This window comes from Brienomyrus brachyistius, chromosome 18 (genome assembly GCF_023856365.1).
Source record: "Brienomyrus brachyistius isolate T26 chromosome 18, BBRACH_0.4, whole genome shotgun sequence".
NCBI lineage: Eukaryota > Metazoa > Chordata > Actinopteri > Osteoglossiformes > Mormyridae > Brienomyrus > Brienomyrus brachyistius.
The window spans coordinates 8,521,139-8,539,502 of NC_064550.1; the positions used below are offsets into that span (position 1 = coordinate 8,521,139).

The 18,364-nt window shown below is 45.0% G+C and overlaps 1 protein-coding gene across 4 annotated transcripts in view; it reads left to right on the top strand.

Moving 5' to 3' along the window:
• Positions 1-18,364, top strand: part of LOC125713477 (amyloid beta precursor like protein 2-like) — a 42,318-nt gene that overhangs the window by 4,542 nt on the left and 19,412 nt on the right. For all 4 annotated transcript variants that reach the window (XM_048984649.1, XM_048984647.1, XM_048984650.1 and 1 more), the window contains exons 2-3: positions 16,049-16,222; positions 17,287-17,416. In XM_048984649.1, coding sequence (XP_048840606.1) covers positions 16,049-16,222; positions 17,287-17,416 — 304 coding nt within the window. The remainder of the gene's footprint in view (positions 1-16,048; positions 16,223-17,286; positions 17,417-18,364) is intronic.

Below are 18,364 nucleotides of genomic sequence, written 5' to 3' on the forward strand. Positions count from 1 at the left end.
ACATTCTCTGTGGTAGTAGAAATGTACCGTATGCACCGTTTGAAATGCTGCCACATTATCGGCCTTGAGGAACGTTTTAATACTAAGCGCTTTAACTTTCATTTGTTTTGCAGTAAATCCGCCACAAATCTCCTGAGTGATCTGTGGTCAGTTCAGATGGGTAGACTGAGAATGTCCTTAACCCCTCCCCTCCCCCAACACATGGTAATGCAAGGGGCTTTCTGTCAGGAAGCAAGGGGGTTTTTATTTATTTATTTTGTTTATGGCTAGCAATATTGCCTGCAGTAAATTTTGATGCCCAGGCTTTCCAGTATGGACCTTCATAAAAACTTGACTGAGTTGTAGAATCCCATTTCTTGTCTAGCTACCTCATAATTCTCCTTCACTCTGCCCTTTCCTGTTGCCACAATGCTGGTGTCCTGGTGATTTTAATTATCGGAATTTTATCTGACAGCTTCCCTTGAGTAACGCAATGATCTCTAGCTATGCCAATTTCGGTGTATACAGCATTATGTCATAGACTCTTTTTCAAGGTAGTTCAAATTGCAGCACACACACACACACACACACAAGATTGTTAGTCATGGGAAATGTTCTGTAAGCCTGTTGACAAACTCCTAAAGCATGATAGATTGCAATTGTGCAAGTCTGTTCATGGCGGGGCCATTCTGAATATGTTTGTGTTAGTAAGGTTCTGCCTACCCTTACAGGAAACTTTCACAGAGCAAGACATTCCATGGACTGGACCCGAGATTAGTTTATTTCAGGTGGTTTTCTCTCTGAACTTTTGTAGTGCAAATCCTATCAAACGTTAACTACATCAGTGAAGATACTAAATTGAACTGTACACTGCGTCATATCACATCTCGTTTGAAAATGAGGATAGATGCATCATAGTATAGGGACATAAACAATAGCAATGCCCTCCTACTAGGTAATTTGTGATGGCGATGTTAGGATGATGATAGGCTTCTGCTGGGTATCGCTTGCCATTGGTCCATCTTTGGAGGTTCACTGAATGAAGCTGACGCTGCTAATGCTTGCTTTCAGTCCACTTTAATTTTCCTGCTTGGGGAGCAGAGTGTTGTGGGCTCAGCTTGGACCCTTTATTGTCATAAGCCAAAACACATGGTGTTGAGTTTTTTTGGCTCGTGTTGAATATGCTGCGTATTACCTTTAACGGCCCTGGAATGTATTTTTTCACACTTGAACTGAAGCACTAGCATTGATGAATATATTTCAATTGTGTTGTTGCTGAGCTGAACTATGCTTCTGTTAGACGTGATAGGACTGCACCATCGTGCCAAAAACACACTATCTACATGGCAGTTAGCCTGTGTGGTTATTTTATTGCTGCTGTTCAGTTATCCATGTGCATAAAATTTGGTTTTTAGGATATTGTCCCATTTTCTTTAAATTAGATAAGCAATGTAGGTCTTTTTAGGATATTTACTTTTCAGCAAGTAGGTCTATTTAGGACTTAATTGTACCCACTGTCTGTAACACTGGCTAAAGCTAATCAGGCTAGAGTAGCATAATCTGTTGTTTTTGTTGTAATACCAACTGAGAGCTCTTTTATTCTGTAGGTATAGTTACTCTTTTCTGGATCGAAATTGTGAAAAATTCATCAAATACACCAGGGATCTTTTACCCACCAGAGATCATTTACCAGTCAGCTAAGTAATGACTTTGAAAAGGTATGTGAAACACTGTATGTTAGTGTTAAATAACGTTCATTCTTGTAATGGCAGTTATATCATTTCAACTTTTCCATAAAAGCATTAATAATGCATGAGCTCACTCAGTGTGGCCAGTGACAGCATGTAATTTGAGTTTTTATGTTGCGCTGATGTCTTCATATCGAGACCGACTTGGTATTCAATGTTCATTGCAAGAGCCAACTGGACTGCCTATGTGAATAAACGATGACTTGCAATTCTGGACGTAACTCCTAATTAATGTCTAGATTTTTTTTCTTTGATTTCCTTTGTTACATTTCATAAAAACAAAATGAACCTCCACCTTATAGGAGAAAGGTAAATGAATTTTTGTGCAACTTGCTAACTCTCACACAGAGCTGCCACATATTCATGAATTTTATATCCTAGTTTTTGTTTAAAGCTGCACGTACAAATATTCCCCCCCCCCCCCCCCCCCCTAATGGATCCAGCTCACCTTTTTCTCTGTGCTTGAAATGAATCCAACGCTACTGCAAGGAACAAGGAATGTGTGAGATTAGTCATTTATTAGCACGCTGCTTGTTTTAAACAGTCGTGGAGAGATCAGATGACCCTTGGGGGGGCCATGTGCGTCATGTGTGAGGCTTCCCCACCCTTAAAGGAAATGCTTCTGCTTCCTTTTCCATTTGTATTTGTGATCTGGCCTATGAAGAGAGTCATTTGCATTTGCTGGTTCCTGCTAGCGACGTGCTTGCTAATCTGATAGCCCTGCCCCTGTTTCCTTGTTTCTGCCGGTGGCGTGTGCAGACCTGTCGTCGCTGCTCTCGCACAGATGTATTTGGACAGGTGCGCCCAAGGTGATGTCAGTCTACTTTACAATTGCAATGCCGGGGGGTGGGGGTGGGGGGATGGAAGAGTTTAAAAACAGGTGAGGGAGGTCTGCTCCCCCACACCTAAACACACCAGGCGCTGCCAAACAAATCAAGGCAGTGTTTGTTTTTTTTTTTACAGCTTTGAAACAAAAGTAGGGTCTTTGCACCAGAACTGAGGGACAGGAAGTGATGAACGACAGCGTCCTGCAGTTTCGTTTCTCTTGTAGCCCGTGATCCCTTGTTTTGTCCTTATTTCTTAGCTGGTAATATAAGTAGAATCTAATGATTGTCCATAAATCAAGTCAGTCATGGGAAATAGAAAATGGATCTTTAGATAATAGGTGAAAAGAAGCTGAAGGAATATCCTGTTTATTAGTGGAACATTTTTAAACATAAATATTTCACGAAAAATATATTTGGATGATGGGACAAACAGCAACTCAGTTTATATTATAAATGACTACATTGTAAAACGTTTATCTCCAACCCTTTTTACAATGAGCGGTACTTCTACAAAGAAAATTGAGAGCAACCAAGTTTATAGATATTGTCCACAGGAGGGGGTTTGGGTGGGTGGTAGCCCTCACGATCCTTATCCGTTTGATTGGTAATGTCTTGAGGATCATCCTGCCAATCGCAATCGACCACTGTTTCTGTGTTACTAATTAACATCACCTCTAGTCTGCTGTTTATGAGTGAAGGAGTGTCGAACAAATAAACGGTGTAAGTGAAATGTACTGCTGTTCAAACTGGTGCGCTTGCGCAATCTTACAACTATAATGCAATAGAAATAGCTGCTCTTTAAATGTTTGTCTTTCGGGGAGGTGAGTGGCTCTTCACAGATGTACGTTTTCACTCGCTGTGTCAGTAAGAGAAGGCAAGCAGTGTGTTCGCTGTCACATCCTACCCATGATGGGAGAGGTCAGCTGTGGGACAAGGTCGAAAAATATTTGCAGCAGCCAGACATTGAGTTAGAAAGTATGCGGTAAAAGTCAGCCTTGCCTGAAATAAAAAGAACTATGATTTAAAAATGTTTTTAGGCTTGAAAGGGCTGAAGGAATTTTCATCTTGATGGACAGTTGGTCTCAAATCTGTTTGTCTCGGGGTGGTTCTGGACTAACCTGCTCACTCCCTGCCTAGTCCTTGCCAAGCCCTCTTCTGCATCTTTTAGAAAATCTCTACAAATCGCATTTCTCCCATCCATGAGCACCTGTCAATTATATGCATATGTCTCTGGTTCAAAATGTGGCATCAAAGATTGCCTGTTTTCAGCTGCCCAAGAAGATACGCCGCCGCCCCTGGGGCTTCCAGCACTTTCATCTGCCCCGATTCTGCTCTTTACTCTCTATATCCAGTAGAATAAATGCCTTTGAATTTTTTTTTCATTCAGTGAAGGTGCTTGGCACCATAAGCTTGTTTTGAATGACATTGAAATACATAAAGTCTTTAGCTTCTGGGTATCTGTAGTTAAACTAAATGAGGTGAAAGAAGCAAGTTTGTCTCTATTTTTATTATTTAAGGTGCAGCTGTAGCCCGATTTATTTGATGATATTCATTGCCCTCTTTGTTTTTATTTTCCCCAAAAAGTGTGTAATGCAAACTTGATGCTTCATGTAAGCCATTACATGCCATTGCTATGAGGCATTTTGTGACCTGAGTAAGCATTATTACTGGAAGTCTGATTAGTTTGGGTGGAGTCTTGCATCATTGTGCAGCAGCTGAGTAGTTTTGTCATGTGTGTTTAACATTTGCAAGCAAGTGAAGAGCATTATGTGTTAATGACCGTCTGAGGAGTTGCCAGCATGTCTGTACAAGATTTTTATCATAAACGGTGTTGTAATAGACCTTGGTCACAGGTATGGCTGCTTGGTGTAGAGCTCTGTGCCTTTCAGCAGAATGTCATCGGTTTGAACCCCGCCACCTTCCATTGTAAAGCATGCTGTTCTGGGTCGGGCACGGCAGCCGCTGACGATGACTGGCGTTTGCTCCGTTTCCTCTTTCATCCAGTCAAATGGCTGCAGTCACATGGCCACTGCTGTGGATTTACTGCCCCTTTTTCCAGGTGTGTTGTATGTATTGGTGCGTTCCGTTCTTGTTCCAAGTGACCCGCACCAGATGCTCTTTTCTGTTGTTCACAAAGCCAGCTCAGTGACACACACACACACACACACACACCCACTGCCCAAATGGCGAGTTTGAGTTTGCTTGCTCTGAAGGTCTTTTATTGTCTGTGTCCTACCCTGCTCCCATCTATTCTGGAAAGGGGGTTCTTGCAAATGGCCTCTTACACTCTGGCCTATTGTAATCACTTCTATGTGAGCTTCTGTTTGAGCTAGGCAGGCTTTTCCACAACTTTACTGTTGAAACACTTAGATTTATCACTACAGAAGAACAATTTTTTTATTTCGTTTTATGTCTGTCTATGTTATTAGATACCTATAATGGCTCTTCAGTTCCTCTCCAGTACTCTGACCAGCACTAAGGCTCCTTGTTTTCTTCCTGTTTGAGATCTGTTTAGACAGTCGGAAGTTGGTGCCAAATGTTTCGTTTAACTAGGTCCCAAGGCACAAAGCGAGGGGAGTGGCTGTAGGCTGCTAGCACAAGCCTGGCGGACTTAAAAGTTGCATAACAAATCCAGTATAATGGGTGTGCGCCTGTGTGTGAGAGGCTTGTTGAATTTCTGTATTTGTTTTAATGCCTCGTGACTCCAGGGCTGCACCTCCACGCTTGCGTGAGTCAGTTAGGGATCTGGCTCTGAGTCTGTGTACTGGATCAGTCTGACTGCTCTACCCCCCCCAGGGACAAGAGAACTCCAGGAGAAGCCTCAGAGTCCGATAGCTTTGCTTACAAGTCCCCCCGCTACCTCGTCGGTCACACCCACATTCCTCTTGCTCCCCGCTGACTTGCAGATAACACTCTCCTGTTACTTCTATCCTCCGTGGTACACCGCCACTGCTGGGAGAGCGGTCTGTTAACACTCTGCTTCCTGTCCACGCAATCTAATGAAAACCTCTCACTGCTGCTTCAGAACCACATGCAGATGTTGAAATTTCACTTGACTTATCCGGTTTGCTCCTTGTTCCCCCCCCCTCGTTCTTTAAGTTCCAAATGCAGCAGGCTTTATTGCTTGACAGATGTTTGCGCGCCTAAAAAAAGATGATTTATTTTTCCACTTTCTGACAAACACGTCCATTTGGTCTGCTAGAGCTTCTGTATATAATGAACCATTGACCAGGAGATGCTGGAACTGAACTGGAGTTTCCGACTATTCTGCAATTACTACAAGCGTAAAGTATTTTAACAAGGTAAATTTGGAAGGGGATGTCTGTAATTTTAGTATTATAGGGTTTGAAACCAAATGAAGGCTTGGAATCTACAGAACTTGTTGCAGATGGGTTATTGCCTTGTTTGTGCTGTATCACTGCTGCTTTGCTGGGAATGTTTGTAGAAGGAGCCTCTGGAGCGGGTAGATAAGCAGCGGGAATGTGATTACAAGGCGGGAGTGGTGCTCATGGCAGGAATGGACAGTGTCTGTGTCTGTCTCCATCCGTCTGTCCGTCCCTCACATATGCCCTCCTGCCATTAAGGAGGACAGGCACAGATGATATCTGACCTCTTAGAGAACTGACAGACAACATACCGGTCACCACAACGTGAGGCTCTGTCCACGTAAATGTGCCAAGAGCTGTAGATGGGTTTTTGGCTGCTATGGCAGTAAAGAGTTGTAATAGTGTCTGTACATTTGATGTAATATTTCTGTGTTCCTGCTTATTGTGGGATAGAGTGAAAAAAGATGAGGAGGTGGAAGAAAAAGCGGAGGCCGGAATTTTGCGAAGGAATAAAAGGGACAGACAGTGTTTTAGCGTGGCGAGTGATGGAGGTTGTGGGATGTGTTTTTGGCAGTACTGCAGTTTTAATCTTTAATCTGTTTTCACAGTAAACATCTGGACTGGTGTTGTCAGGAAAACAACGTGAGCTCAGATAGGCCTAGGAATTTGGCTTGGAAAAAGGGACAGCGACGATGGATGTAAGAGCTTCAGATCTTCCGTGTTGCCTTTTTCAACATGAGCAGGTGGCGTGATCATTATGGATCAGAGAGGTTTTTGAATCCAGGTGGGAGATTGGGGGGTGTATCTTTTAACAACAACGGTTGCATAACAGGGCACACCTTAACGTTATTTAACTAAGGTATGGTATTCTAATGCGAATCTGTGTGGGGCGATTACAGATAAAGTGAGAATGTTCTGTGGCTGGCCAGGAGGAATTGTAGCTATCAGTCCCGTCTCCAGGAAGATAACACCAGCCTAATTTGGCCACTCCCTCCTCCATTCCTCATTTTCAGGTCTGCCCTCCATTTCTCACGGTTCTCATGTCTACCCTCCCTCCCTCCTTCTCTCGCTTCCCTCACATCAGTCCCTGACAGCCATCACGCTAACAAGGTCACTGAACCCCCCCCTGCCACAGCACCAGCTTCGCTGCCTTCTGAGGCTGATCTGTATCAAAGCGCTCTGGGGCCCAAATTGTTTGCCTCATTGCACCAAATTTTACTGCAGCTTCCACTCCTTCATCTCCCTACATAGAACGCCGCGGTTACTTGTCAGGTCTCTGTGAGACACAGGCAGGGAAATGGTAAGCCGCGCCGTTGTGGTTGGTGTAGGCCTGCTGGACAGAGAGTCACTTGAGATCCACTTCCCGTGTTCAGCCTTGTGTCTCTCAGAAGCATCTTAAGGGAACTGAGATCCATTCAGTAGCCATTGTCCATGTATTGCTGGGAAGATAAGCCCCTTGGCAAGCTTATAACTGTTTATGAAGTCACAATATTTTTTTTTATTATTTATTTATTTTTTAAATAAAATATGAAGCATACGTTATGGGGTTTTTTCTGCTATGCACATTTAATAATTATGGGCAGGTAGGTTTGAGCTTGAGTAACAACATCAAATCTGTCATGAACAGTCATGGGGAGTCGGTTTTTTAAGGAAATTTATTCTAACTGAGGGTAACTGGCATGGAAGGGAGAAGCTGTATATAGAACTCATTGACAGGACCTTGGGCAGGTGAGTACAGTAAACAGGATTAGTTGCTGACTTATGATGTCTACCAAGCATCGTCCCTTGCTAAATGGTGGCGTCAACTTTGGAAACGACATAAAATAGCTGAGGTGAACAGATCCTGGGAAGGTCCTGGCGTGAGGTGGAGTTTCTGCCATCTGGATGGCAGCCGGCATGTGCTGCGGCTCCATTGGGGTGACGGGATCAAGAAATGAAGAACGATGTGGAGCCAGGCTGGTGCCAGGGTTATAGGAGGGGAAAGACATGAGCCTCTGTATATTTGCGACATCCTCATCTGTTTGCGTAAACCATAAGGGAAAACCCCAGGTACTATTGGTTTGGAAGAACTGGTACCTTGAAGACCTTAATAGTAGAATAGAGACTTTATTAGCTCACATGGGCACTAATTGGGCTGCCCCCATACACGCATAGAGATGAGCGCTTGCTTGGGAGGTTACAACATGCGGCACTCGGGGAGCTGGGGGTTAAAGGTCTTGCATCAAGGCCAACAGACGTGTGACTATTCAGCCGGGGCTCGACCCGGCAACCTTCCGATCATTGGCACAGAGGATTAGCCCTCTGAGCAACACGCTGCCCACATGAAAGGCTCAAAAGACTTCATGGAGTTTGGCTTCTGGTCTTTCTTGCATAGGTTTTCATAGGCTGCGCACAGGCTAAACACAGAAAGTTACTTTTAATGTCTGCCGCCATTTCTGCTGTTACTCTACTCACATTTCATGAATGGTTCAGTTTAGTGTTGTTCACATGACTTTAGCATCAGAGGAATATGCCCGTTTTAAAAATTGAAATGCAAGTCCAAAAAGCAATGTTTTGTAGAAGTTAAATAATGAAATCTTTCCTAAGAGAGCCATTTAGCTAAATTATTTACTTGGCTTTCGTCACTTTTCCATGTACAGTAGAAGACCCTGCTCTAGATTCAGACAGCAAATGTATAGTTCAGACTATTCCCAGAATGCAAAGCTGTACGGTTTGGTGTTCAGCCAAGGGTTTCTAAGGTGCAGTCATTCCTCCAAAGCTGCGCAACCTCACTCTTGCTTTCTTTGCCTCATTCACTCTGTCCCTTTTCTTCTTTTTCAGCGGGAATAGCAGAGATTCTTTTGGGGTAGGTCGCCATGACGACAGGGGTATTCGAACGAGTCGTCATTCAAGTTTGCATAATCCACACTGGTGCGAAGCCAGTTTGTCACCACTGGATGCAAAAAGACACCTGCCAGGACTTGAGTGCTCAGAAAGTGGCAGATTACCCGACATTTAAAGAAAAGGCACTGAAACTGAGTGTGTGAGGAGGTTACAAATGAAGGCGACAGTGGCATAGTGTGTAATTTTAGAGGATACTCAAACCTTCGCAAAAGATAAGGAGTGACCGGGAAACCAAGGGGTCTGTAAATGGCTTTTTTTTTTTTTTTTTTTTTTGCGAAAGCTTGACCGCGAGCTCTTCAGGGTAGCGCAGCCTTGGCGACGGATTGCTCCGTGACCGAGTTCTCTGGGACAAAAAGGCGTGACCTAACCCTCTGGCACGGCCCGTCCGTATGTTTGTCGCACACCACGCGAAGTCACGCTGCTCTGAGTCTCTCTGCAGCTCGCTGCTTCCTCTGATGTTGGAGGCTGCAAGATGGCGGGTGAGACCAGGGCATGCTGGAAGGCTTGTTCCGAATATCCACAAAAATAAAACGCCGTCTGTCAGTCCTGGCACGACACGTAATCCTTATTTTCCTACGTGGTGAAATTCAGTCGGCACTTTGAACTGTGAACTGCAAGCCGAGCTCGCGAACATGAGCACTCGTTTAATTGCCCTGGCGTAGATCCGATTATCGAAAGGTTAATCATCTTCCTGTTCTTCACCTATAGGCATGCTTCTAAACATTGCTGAAAATAGTATTAATTATATTTCTACCCCATATCATATTAAAAATAATCAGGTCCAAGCTTGACTGGCCTATTCATTCTTTATTTATAGTCCAGCATGAGTGTAACGCAGACGTTTTGGCACTAGGTCTTCAACAGTATGTGCTTTTTGCTTAACAGTACAAACAGCTGGTTAAAACAGCCAATATAATTAACATAACTAGGTAATAATAGCTGCTAGGTTGTTAAAATAGCAGCCAATCAGTGCTTATCATAAATTAATGGCCACACCCCTGATTACATAATATAACATGATGCCAATGTGTTTTTATAGATCATAGATAGGCTCAGAAGACCACTCAAGGAATTAAACATTGGGGCATCCTCTCTGAGCTTTCGTTTTATTGTTCATCAATCTTCGAGTTGGCTTCTCCCCCCCCCCCCGCCCCTTCAAACTGAATAAGTGTCATGAGGCTTTGAGCAATGCGCAATGGAGCAGAACGTGGTCCATCCTCGGGCTTTTGTAGAATGACAGCAGTCGCACAACAGAACCTCCGGGGGCGCCAGACACTTGTGAGGCGCAGTGAGGAAATTCCTGCACTGCGTGTTTCGCTGTTCAGCGCTGCTACAAGCTGTTGCATGGGCCTGAGGATGAGCCTGGACTGTACTTTGGTTTTTCAATGTCTTGTGCTTGGCGATGGCAGACTTGTGTCTGATGAGGGAGGGGAAGGCTGATGTTCCTCACTATCTCTGTTCTCTGCCTGCCCTGCCGCATTTTCACATCGCACCCTAGACCCATGATGGGAATAAGCGCACAAGCCTCCATCATCACGTTCATCTTTGACGGACTTGAAGTTCTGTGGTATCAGTCTAGTATTTTTCCCATGTTCTTCCGCTTCCTCTTGGGGAGGAACCAATTAATAGTGTCGCTGGGGGCGGGGCGTCAGCGTTGAAGTCAGAAACTGAAGCATTTGAAACTTAACCGGAGTGAGGAAGGCTTTTTTAAATTTATTTATTTTGTTTTAATTTTATTTTTTTTAACCGAGCTGCTCGTGCTGGAGGGTGACAGTGGACTCTTGTCGGGGGAAGTCTGGTTCCGCTCTGTCCTAACGATCTCCACATAAAACAAAGGCCCGCTTTGTGAGCAGATCACAATTTGCATGACGGTAAAGAGTCCCTTGTCCTGGAGTCCATCAGCAAACATTCCAGCCAGCTCTATTTACCTGTTTCTCACTATATGAGTTAGGGCTGCAAAATTTATGGCAGAAAATCTTCATCATGATTACTCATTCGCTTTGGCAGCGTCATGCATTTGTTCAGCCTTTTAAAAAAAACTTTCTTGAACTCAATATAATTCAGCTGAGGAACAAATAAGTGGCAAAGAAGGGGTTTACAGGACTGATGACACAAAATGGGAGCATCACTGCGAAACGAAATGCAGCAAAATAATCATTTTTGTGTCTAATCGTTGGAAACCAAAATTGTAATTGAAATTTAAAATTTGATTAATTGCCTTTGAGTTTTTTTGTTTTTAGAAGGTCACATGCTGCCGTTTCCTTTCCGTTTGAAGTTGTTTGGGTTGTCTGTTTTCATCCACATTTGGCCGTCTGACTTCCACATTTTGATTTAGTCTGTTGCTCTGCCTAAACATCCATTTCGGCTCCAGGAAAACTTGTGAAAGTGGGCGGGGCAGAGACTGTGGATTAAAAGGGCTTAGTCTGAGGCCTTAAGCAGACCTCCACGCAGTGGGTCATGCCACCGGCCGTCCCTAAGCCCTCGAGATGCCGGCTCTGGCTGGGTTCACTCGCATCTCTGCGGATTTGTGCATAATGTCTGTCAAGTCGCAAGCAGTGGACTTCATTCACTGCATGAATCGCTGCGCCTCACTTGCCTCTGGCCGTCCAGGGAGGCGCTGCTTGTTACCAGGAGCTACTAATTGTTTTTTGAAATGATTATTATATGCAGAAATTTTTATTTAATGCAATGTTTCCCATCCCAGTCCTTGGGGACCCACAGACGGTCCAATTTTTGCTCCCTCCCAGCACCCTGTAGGGAGCAAAAATGTGGACTGTCAGACTGGGAGCTGGGGAGGAGCAAAAACATGAACCGTCTGTAGGTCCCTGAGGACCGGGTTGGGAAACCAGTCCTTTTAATGTTGCATTTGAACAACTTCACCTAGTTCTGTGGCATAATGCTAGAGCCCGTAATCTGTGCTACCACTGCAGTTTTGTAATTATTTGTTTATCCTTGTATAACTAGTTTCTAACACTGCCAAGTCATCACAGTAAGAGAAGAGCTGTTGTTACTCTAGTATTATTGTCATCTTGGTCGATCAGCGAGCTGTTGAGGAGTAGGATCCAGCATGTATACGCGGTCCTGAGATGGCATCCCCACAGGAGGCCCTGTGTGGATGCCAGCTACCATCCGGCGAAGCTTTTAATAGCAAACCACAGGCCGGGCAGATAATAGCTGGCTGGCAAACGTTTGTTTGTATGCTGGAAGGCCGGGTGGACAACCGCAGGGTCCCCCGCTTGCGATGAAGAAGAGCCCCGTGTGAGAAACAAAAAGCACGGTGTGTTATTTCTGTCGTCATGCTTTCCTAGCGACTTTGGTAGGCGAGAGAAGGCTGTGTGTGAAGATGGTGTGATAAGTAGCTCGCTAAAGCGACGGCTAGGAGATTTGTTTCCACTATATTTGCTGACTTAATTTTTTGCGGCTCTCTTATTATTCCTGGTGAAGTAGAAATCGCCTCAAAGCGCTCTACTTGATAACAACCTTGACAGGATAATTTTTGCTGTAATTGTGTAAACTCCTTGAACGGGCTTTAAAATGCAGCACCCTCCCCCCCCTTGTATTTTTATGTGTAACATTCTTGAATTTTTAATGAGGTTTCTTAAGTGTTTTCTCATTGGGTTTTGAGGTTGAATCCAAATTGAAAACCATCCCAATTCATTTCCATTTAAATTTCTGCCCATATCCTGCCTGGCCTGGAGAGTATAAAATGATCAATGCTATGGAAAGAACAGCTAACACAAATGTCTTATTTTTTCCTCTTGGGCTTACTGTTTTGCGGCGTTGGTGGTACAGCTTGCTAGCAAGTAACGGCATACAAAGCGCTTTCCAAACTGTGTCCTTTGATGATCGTGTTTAGGGAGAGAGTCTACCCAAGCTAAAGGTCATGAGCGCAGAGTCCTCACCCCGGTGCCACTTCACAGGCATTCCTCGCTTCCTGTGTGGCCAGGGCAAACTCTGCCCCCTCCCTTTCTCCAGTGATTTGGAGACGTCGTTGAGATGGTTATATAATAATGACATTTTCATGATTGCGTTTTCTCTCTTGCCTTGTAAAAGCACGTCTGAAGATTCCCTGAATAGGAATGACATCCTTGTATTTTTGTCAGCACCCTACACTAGTGGTTTTCTGTAGATGCTATTTCTGTATTAATAGACCTACTGGGTTCCTGTTACATTAAGTATATTTGATATAAGCCTTGCAGTGGCTTGACGGCCACTTCTCTGGCACCATATAGTCTATCTTCTGCTTTTGTATCCATGAATAATTTTGGATTTCCTTAATGTTTTGCATGTTTTTGTCCCCTCCCTATAAGTTCTTTGCTGCTGGGTCTTTATAAATGTCTTCCATTGTTCAAGCTTAGGTCCATCTTCTAACCACCTTTCCCAGTCGGGATCTTGATGGGGAGACCTGGAGCCTATCCCAGGCAGCATACACTGCAGAGCTGGGATACACTCTGAGTAGGATGCTAATCCTTTGCAGGGCTCACACAATATGGGTTATTGAGGGATGCCAATTTGCCTAACTGTGTCTTTGGACTGTACGAGGAAGACCTGAGACGCCCAGAGGAAACCTGCATGACACAGCTAAAACATGCTACCTCAACACACACAGAACACAGTGCATGTCTCACCCCTAGCGCTGGAGAGGTGAGACCGTGTGTCACACTGAACCATCGTGCCACCCCATTTAGACATTTTGGAAACGGCTTCTGCTCTGAATCATGAGTATGATTCACTTTTAATATGATTATGTCCTTCAGCAAACAACAGTTAATCTGTTATTCATGACAGAAAACCATGTGGTTTGATGTTACCATGGTTCTTTGCGGTAGCTAAGCAGAGGAGAAGCCTTCACTGAAAGGTACAGACAAGGCATATCTTGGTAGATCTGTGTGCTGCAAGCTGATGAGGTGAACAGTTTCAGTCCAAGGATCATTTCAAACATGGAATACACATATACTACAGTGCTTAGCTGGGTCAGTATGTGGTGTAATGTTGTGTTTCATGTAAAGGTGGTGTAAGGACAGCAGGAGCTGACAGACAACTGAACATTTAGCCTGTACAACAGACCCTAGCTGACCAATACAGACTTTAATGTAGACCATTACGCACGCACACACACACACACACACACACGCATCTCAAGCTCTCCCAACATGCCCTCTGGTTCCCACTGCACCCTCCTCCGCTCTGTGACACTGTAATTAGGACACCCCTGGGGAGAAGCTCCGTCACAATATTCCTGCATTATGCTAGATGCCAGTCAGGCAGCCCCCCCCCCACTTCCCTATTTCCCGCTCAGCAGTTTGCTGACCTTTCAGAGGAGTGGGCCTTGGAAAGAGCGTCGCAGAAAAGCGAGAGCCAAGCAGAGGGTGAGGGTGGGGGGCGCGATTGAGATCATTGGGCCTGTGCCTCGCTGCCCTGGCCTGTCTCCCCAGTCAGCGACTCGCCATCCTGCCGTTCTTGTCCTTATCTCCCCCGCCTTCCATGCTTTCATCTCTCTATAGAGGACTGTGCAGCCCTGCCAAATGGTCAGAGCTCTGGACGGGAGCCCGCGGGAAACGGTCTCTCGTAGCACGAGCATAAACCCTCCCAATCCGAGTGTGAACCAGCAGGCAGCTGCAGGGCCAGCTCTGTGCTTTTGTCTTTTGGGTTTTGCTCTAAAACCAACCCTCAAAGCAACGAGTGAAAGAGACATTTAATGATGGCTAGGAAACATGATGGTGTGTAGAGGTGCTGTGTGGTTCTGTGCGCCTATGATCCGGGGGGTTGCTGGTTCAAATCCATTGATTGGCAGAGTAATGTCACAGTTTGGCCCCCAAGCGAGACCAACAGACATCTAGATAGTTTGTGTGTGTGTGTATATATATTTATGTAAGTAATGCATTTGATGTAAGTTATACATTACAGTGACATTATCATAAAACTGTGCTAAGGTGGGCCAGAATATTTGATCTATATGAGAGAATAAAAATGAAACATATTACAATGATCTAAGGAAATCCAGTAAAATCTGTTCTCAGCTAAATCAAAGACCTGGCTTAAGAGATCACAGCTTCATATTTTTAAATCTGTAACATTGGGGCATCTTCTTATAGCTCCGATTTAATGGCGTGTGGTCTCTGTATGGAAGTCCGTGCCGGAAAGGGAGGGGGAAGCTGGACATTTACAGGAAACCATGCTGAATGTTCTCTACCGTCCCAGTGGGAGGGAGGCACAGGGAGGACAGTGAAAAGTGGCAGCTAGCTTGATGTTAAAATAATTCTAACAGTTACACAGATTTACAATGCCCAGCAGTGTTGCCGGTACACTATCAATCTGGGCAGAATTAGTTTGAAACTGCATGTTTTGTTGCATTGTCTCTTGCCCTTTTTGGAAATGCTTCAATGTGAGTGTATTTGCGACCCTGCCGTCTGTCTCCACGTCTGTCGGCAGGCTCGCCGCTGCGCTCACCCGCGTCTGTTTACGCCGCCAGCGGTACCGGCGTGCACGTTTTTTAATTGAATTTCATCAGTGGCAGCCGGAGTTTATGAGGTGGGGGAAGGTAGGAGATAATGAACAGAAAATGGGAGAATCGGGCAGAGGTAACTTGGCGGAGATAGGTGACGGCTCAGCCGTGATTGTGTTTGTGTAGCTGCATGCGTTGCGATCCACTGCTCGCTGCCCCGCCAGTCACTCCGGGTTGTCCATCTGGAAATTCCATGGAATGTCCTGAGTTTCCTGAATCATTCTTCTGATTCCCCATGCAGATGGTACACTGATTCAGGTAGGACAGGGGTACACAGACACAGATTGGCACTCATCAGGAGACAACTTCAGGCGTCCGTGTACATTTAAGCATCCAGAAATGAACATAAAGTTTATTGCCCAAAATGATTAATCATTTTCTCCTGACATAATGTCCTATAATGTCAGGGTTTTAAAGAAGATTACTCTATTTCCTGTCTCTGCAAGTGCACACTGCACTGATCTGGCTTGCCGGGATTTATTTCTGTACATTTAACTGGTTAAAGGTCTGCAGAAGGGCTGTAGGCCTACTGTCTGTGGGGAACAACAGTGTTATTGGCCCCAGCCCAATAAACCTCAGATACAGTGATCCTATGGGTGTGAGTCTTGCTAGTTCAGCTAGTAAATTGGCCGATGTGTTCAGTTTTTCTTCTGCTGCTTCCGGGGGGACTGACTGCCACAGGAGGCATGCGGTTCCAGGGCTTGGTATGAGCTCCTAAACAAACGGCCTGCACCCGCCCAGGGGGAAAAAAGATGTAACCATTGTTTGTTTCTTTCGCAGGCGTTGGCTGCCAATGCCGGCACTGGCTTCGCTGTGGCCGAACCGCAGGTCGCCATGTTCTGCGGGAAGCTCAACATGCACGTGAACATCCAGACAGGCCGCTGGGAACCCGACCCGTCCGGCACCAAGACGTGCATGGGCAACAAGGAGGCCTTACTGCAGTACTGCCAGGAGGTGAGGGATCTCTGCCGTCTGTGTGTATCGTCCAGATATACCTTACCTTGTGGGGACCAAATGTCCCCACAATGTAACGAATACCCTTATTTTGACCTTATAGGGACCAGGGCTGGACATGGGTTAAGGTTGTCATAGTTACCATCTGTGTGTGTGTGTCTGTGACCAGTTGGCAGGCACCTCAACTCTAATATGATCCCAGCACTGTCTGTTTAGGTGCAAAAGTCCCCTTTCCTGCATATTACGTATGAAATATGAATGTCCAGCTATGTCAAATTTATTACTTTGTTCATGTTTTTTGTCTCTTGCTCTTTTCTAAAGTGTTTTAGAAACCCATTCAGAAATGCACTGCGTTTTTCAAGTCGCCAGTTTATTTGCAGTTATTACAATGCTAGAAAGCTGCAGTGTTCCTGAGTGAAAGCTTGCTAAATCCAAACGCGCCGTATCTTTTTTTTTTTTATATATATATAAATAAAGCCGTATTTTGTGTTCAGCAAATCCCGGGACATGGGTTTATCCCGGGTTCAGGGACTCTGTTCTTCCAGGGCTGTTCTAACAGAGTCTGGCTTTACAGTCGCGCTTCGGTTCAATAGACAGGAATGTCGTTTGTCGCATGTCGGGGTGCTGTGGCCAGTAATCTGTGCCAGCTTGTTGGTCAATCTGAATATTGAATGGCATTAGCCTGACAATGCACCCCTGCCTCTGTGAATTATAATTCTACAAAGAATATTACAGTATTATTCCTCTCTCTCCTTACTGATTTGTTCATATTTTCTGGACTTGTCTTTTTGATTAAATGCCACTAATGTCGGCAATGTCCAAGTTAATAAACGCATGTGTCCGACTGACAGGTTAATTCCCTTTGTCTGCTTTTATCGTGGGTTTTCAATCTTTTTGTGTGTGTTTTTGCCGGTCAATAAAATGCATCAAATTCTTGTGCATAAAAGAGAGTTTTGTAATTGTGTTGCTGCCACATTGAAAAGGTACAGCTTGGGTAAAGTAAGGGTGCCGGAGGATTCCCCGACGTTGCTCACCGTTTCTTTTTCTCCTTTCCTGTAAATCAGATGTACCCCGAGCTTCAGATCACAAACGTGGTGGAGGCCAATGAACCAGTGAAGATTGAAAACTGGTGCAAGAAGGATAAAAAGCAGTGCAAGGGCCACACACACATCGTGGTGCCTTTCAAGTGCCTGGGTGAGAGGGCCTCATACTCACTAAAATGTGTGTTCTTTAACTCTTGTCTGATTCTCTTTATTTCTTTTTTCCTAATTCTGTATGTATATGTATATATGTGTGTGTGTGTGTGTGTTTGTGTGTGGGTGGCTCTTTGGTGGTCTTTATGGTGCCGTGCACATATTTCAGCTTGATGAGAATGCAGGGCCCACATCTGAATTGATGGGTTGCTCTACCTCACACCTGCTGTCCCTCTCCCTACTCTGGATGGAGGTAGCATCTCCACCCCATGCAGAGTTTGACAGTCCCTGGTTCAACAAGGGAGGGGCTTGCGTTTCACTTCTTTAACCAATCACATTCATCATACGACCTCACCACTTTAATTAAAACCTGTGTTTTCTGTTGAGCGGCAAGATGCACAGATGTCTAAAGTACCTGTTCTGTTGTGCAATCTTTTCGTTAAGGGTCTTGGTATAGGTGGACGGCTGCAATGCAAGGGTGTGTATTTCGTGATGCATCAATAAGACTCGAACCAGCACCCTTCCGATTACAGGCAGCAAGCCTTAGCCTACTGAGCCACACGCTGCCCTCAGCCTGACAGGTAGAGGGTTCGATGCCTCGAGTGTGAAAATGAGGTGGGAAATAAACAGACCGATGCAATGATGTCATACAGTGAAGACTGTGATTGGTTACAGAATTGAAACACAAGCCCCTCCTTGATTAAGCCAGGGACACGTTGAGCTCAGCGAAATCAGGAAATCCTCCCCGTGTTCATATGAGTTTCCTTTCCTCGGCCGAAAACATTCTATGAAGTAAAACGGCATCTCTAAATGACCCGCGGTGTGCAAGCGTGTGCTCTGAGATGGATTGGCACCCGGGGCTGGGTGTCCTTTGCCTTATGTCGTGTTTCCTGGGATGCATTCCAGGTTAGTCCCAATCCTTTACTGGATAAGCAGTAACGGAAGATGG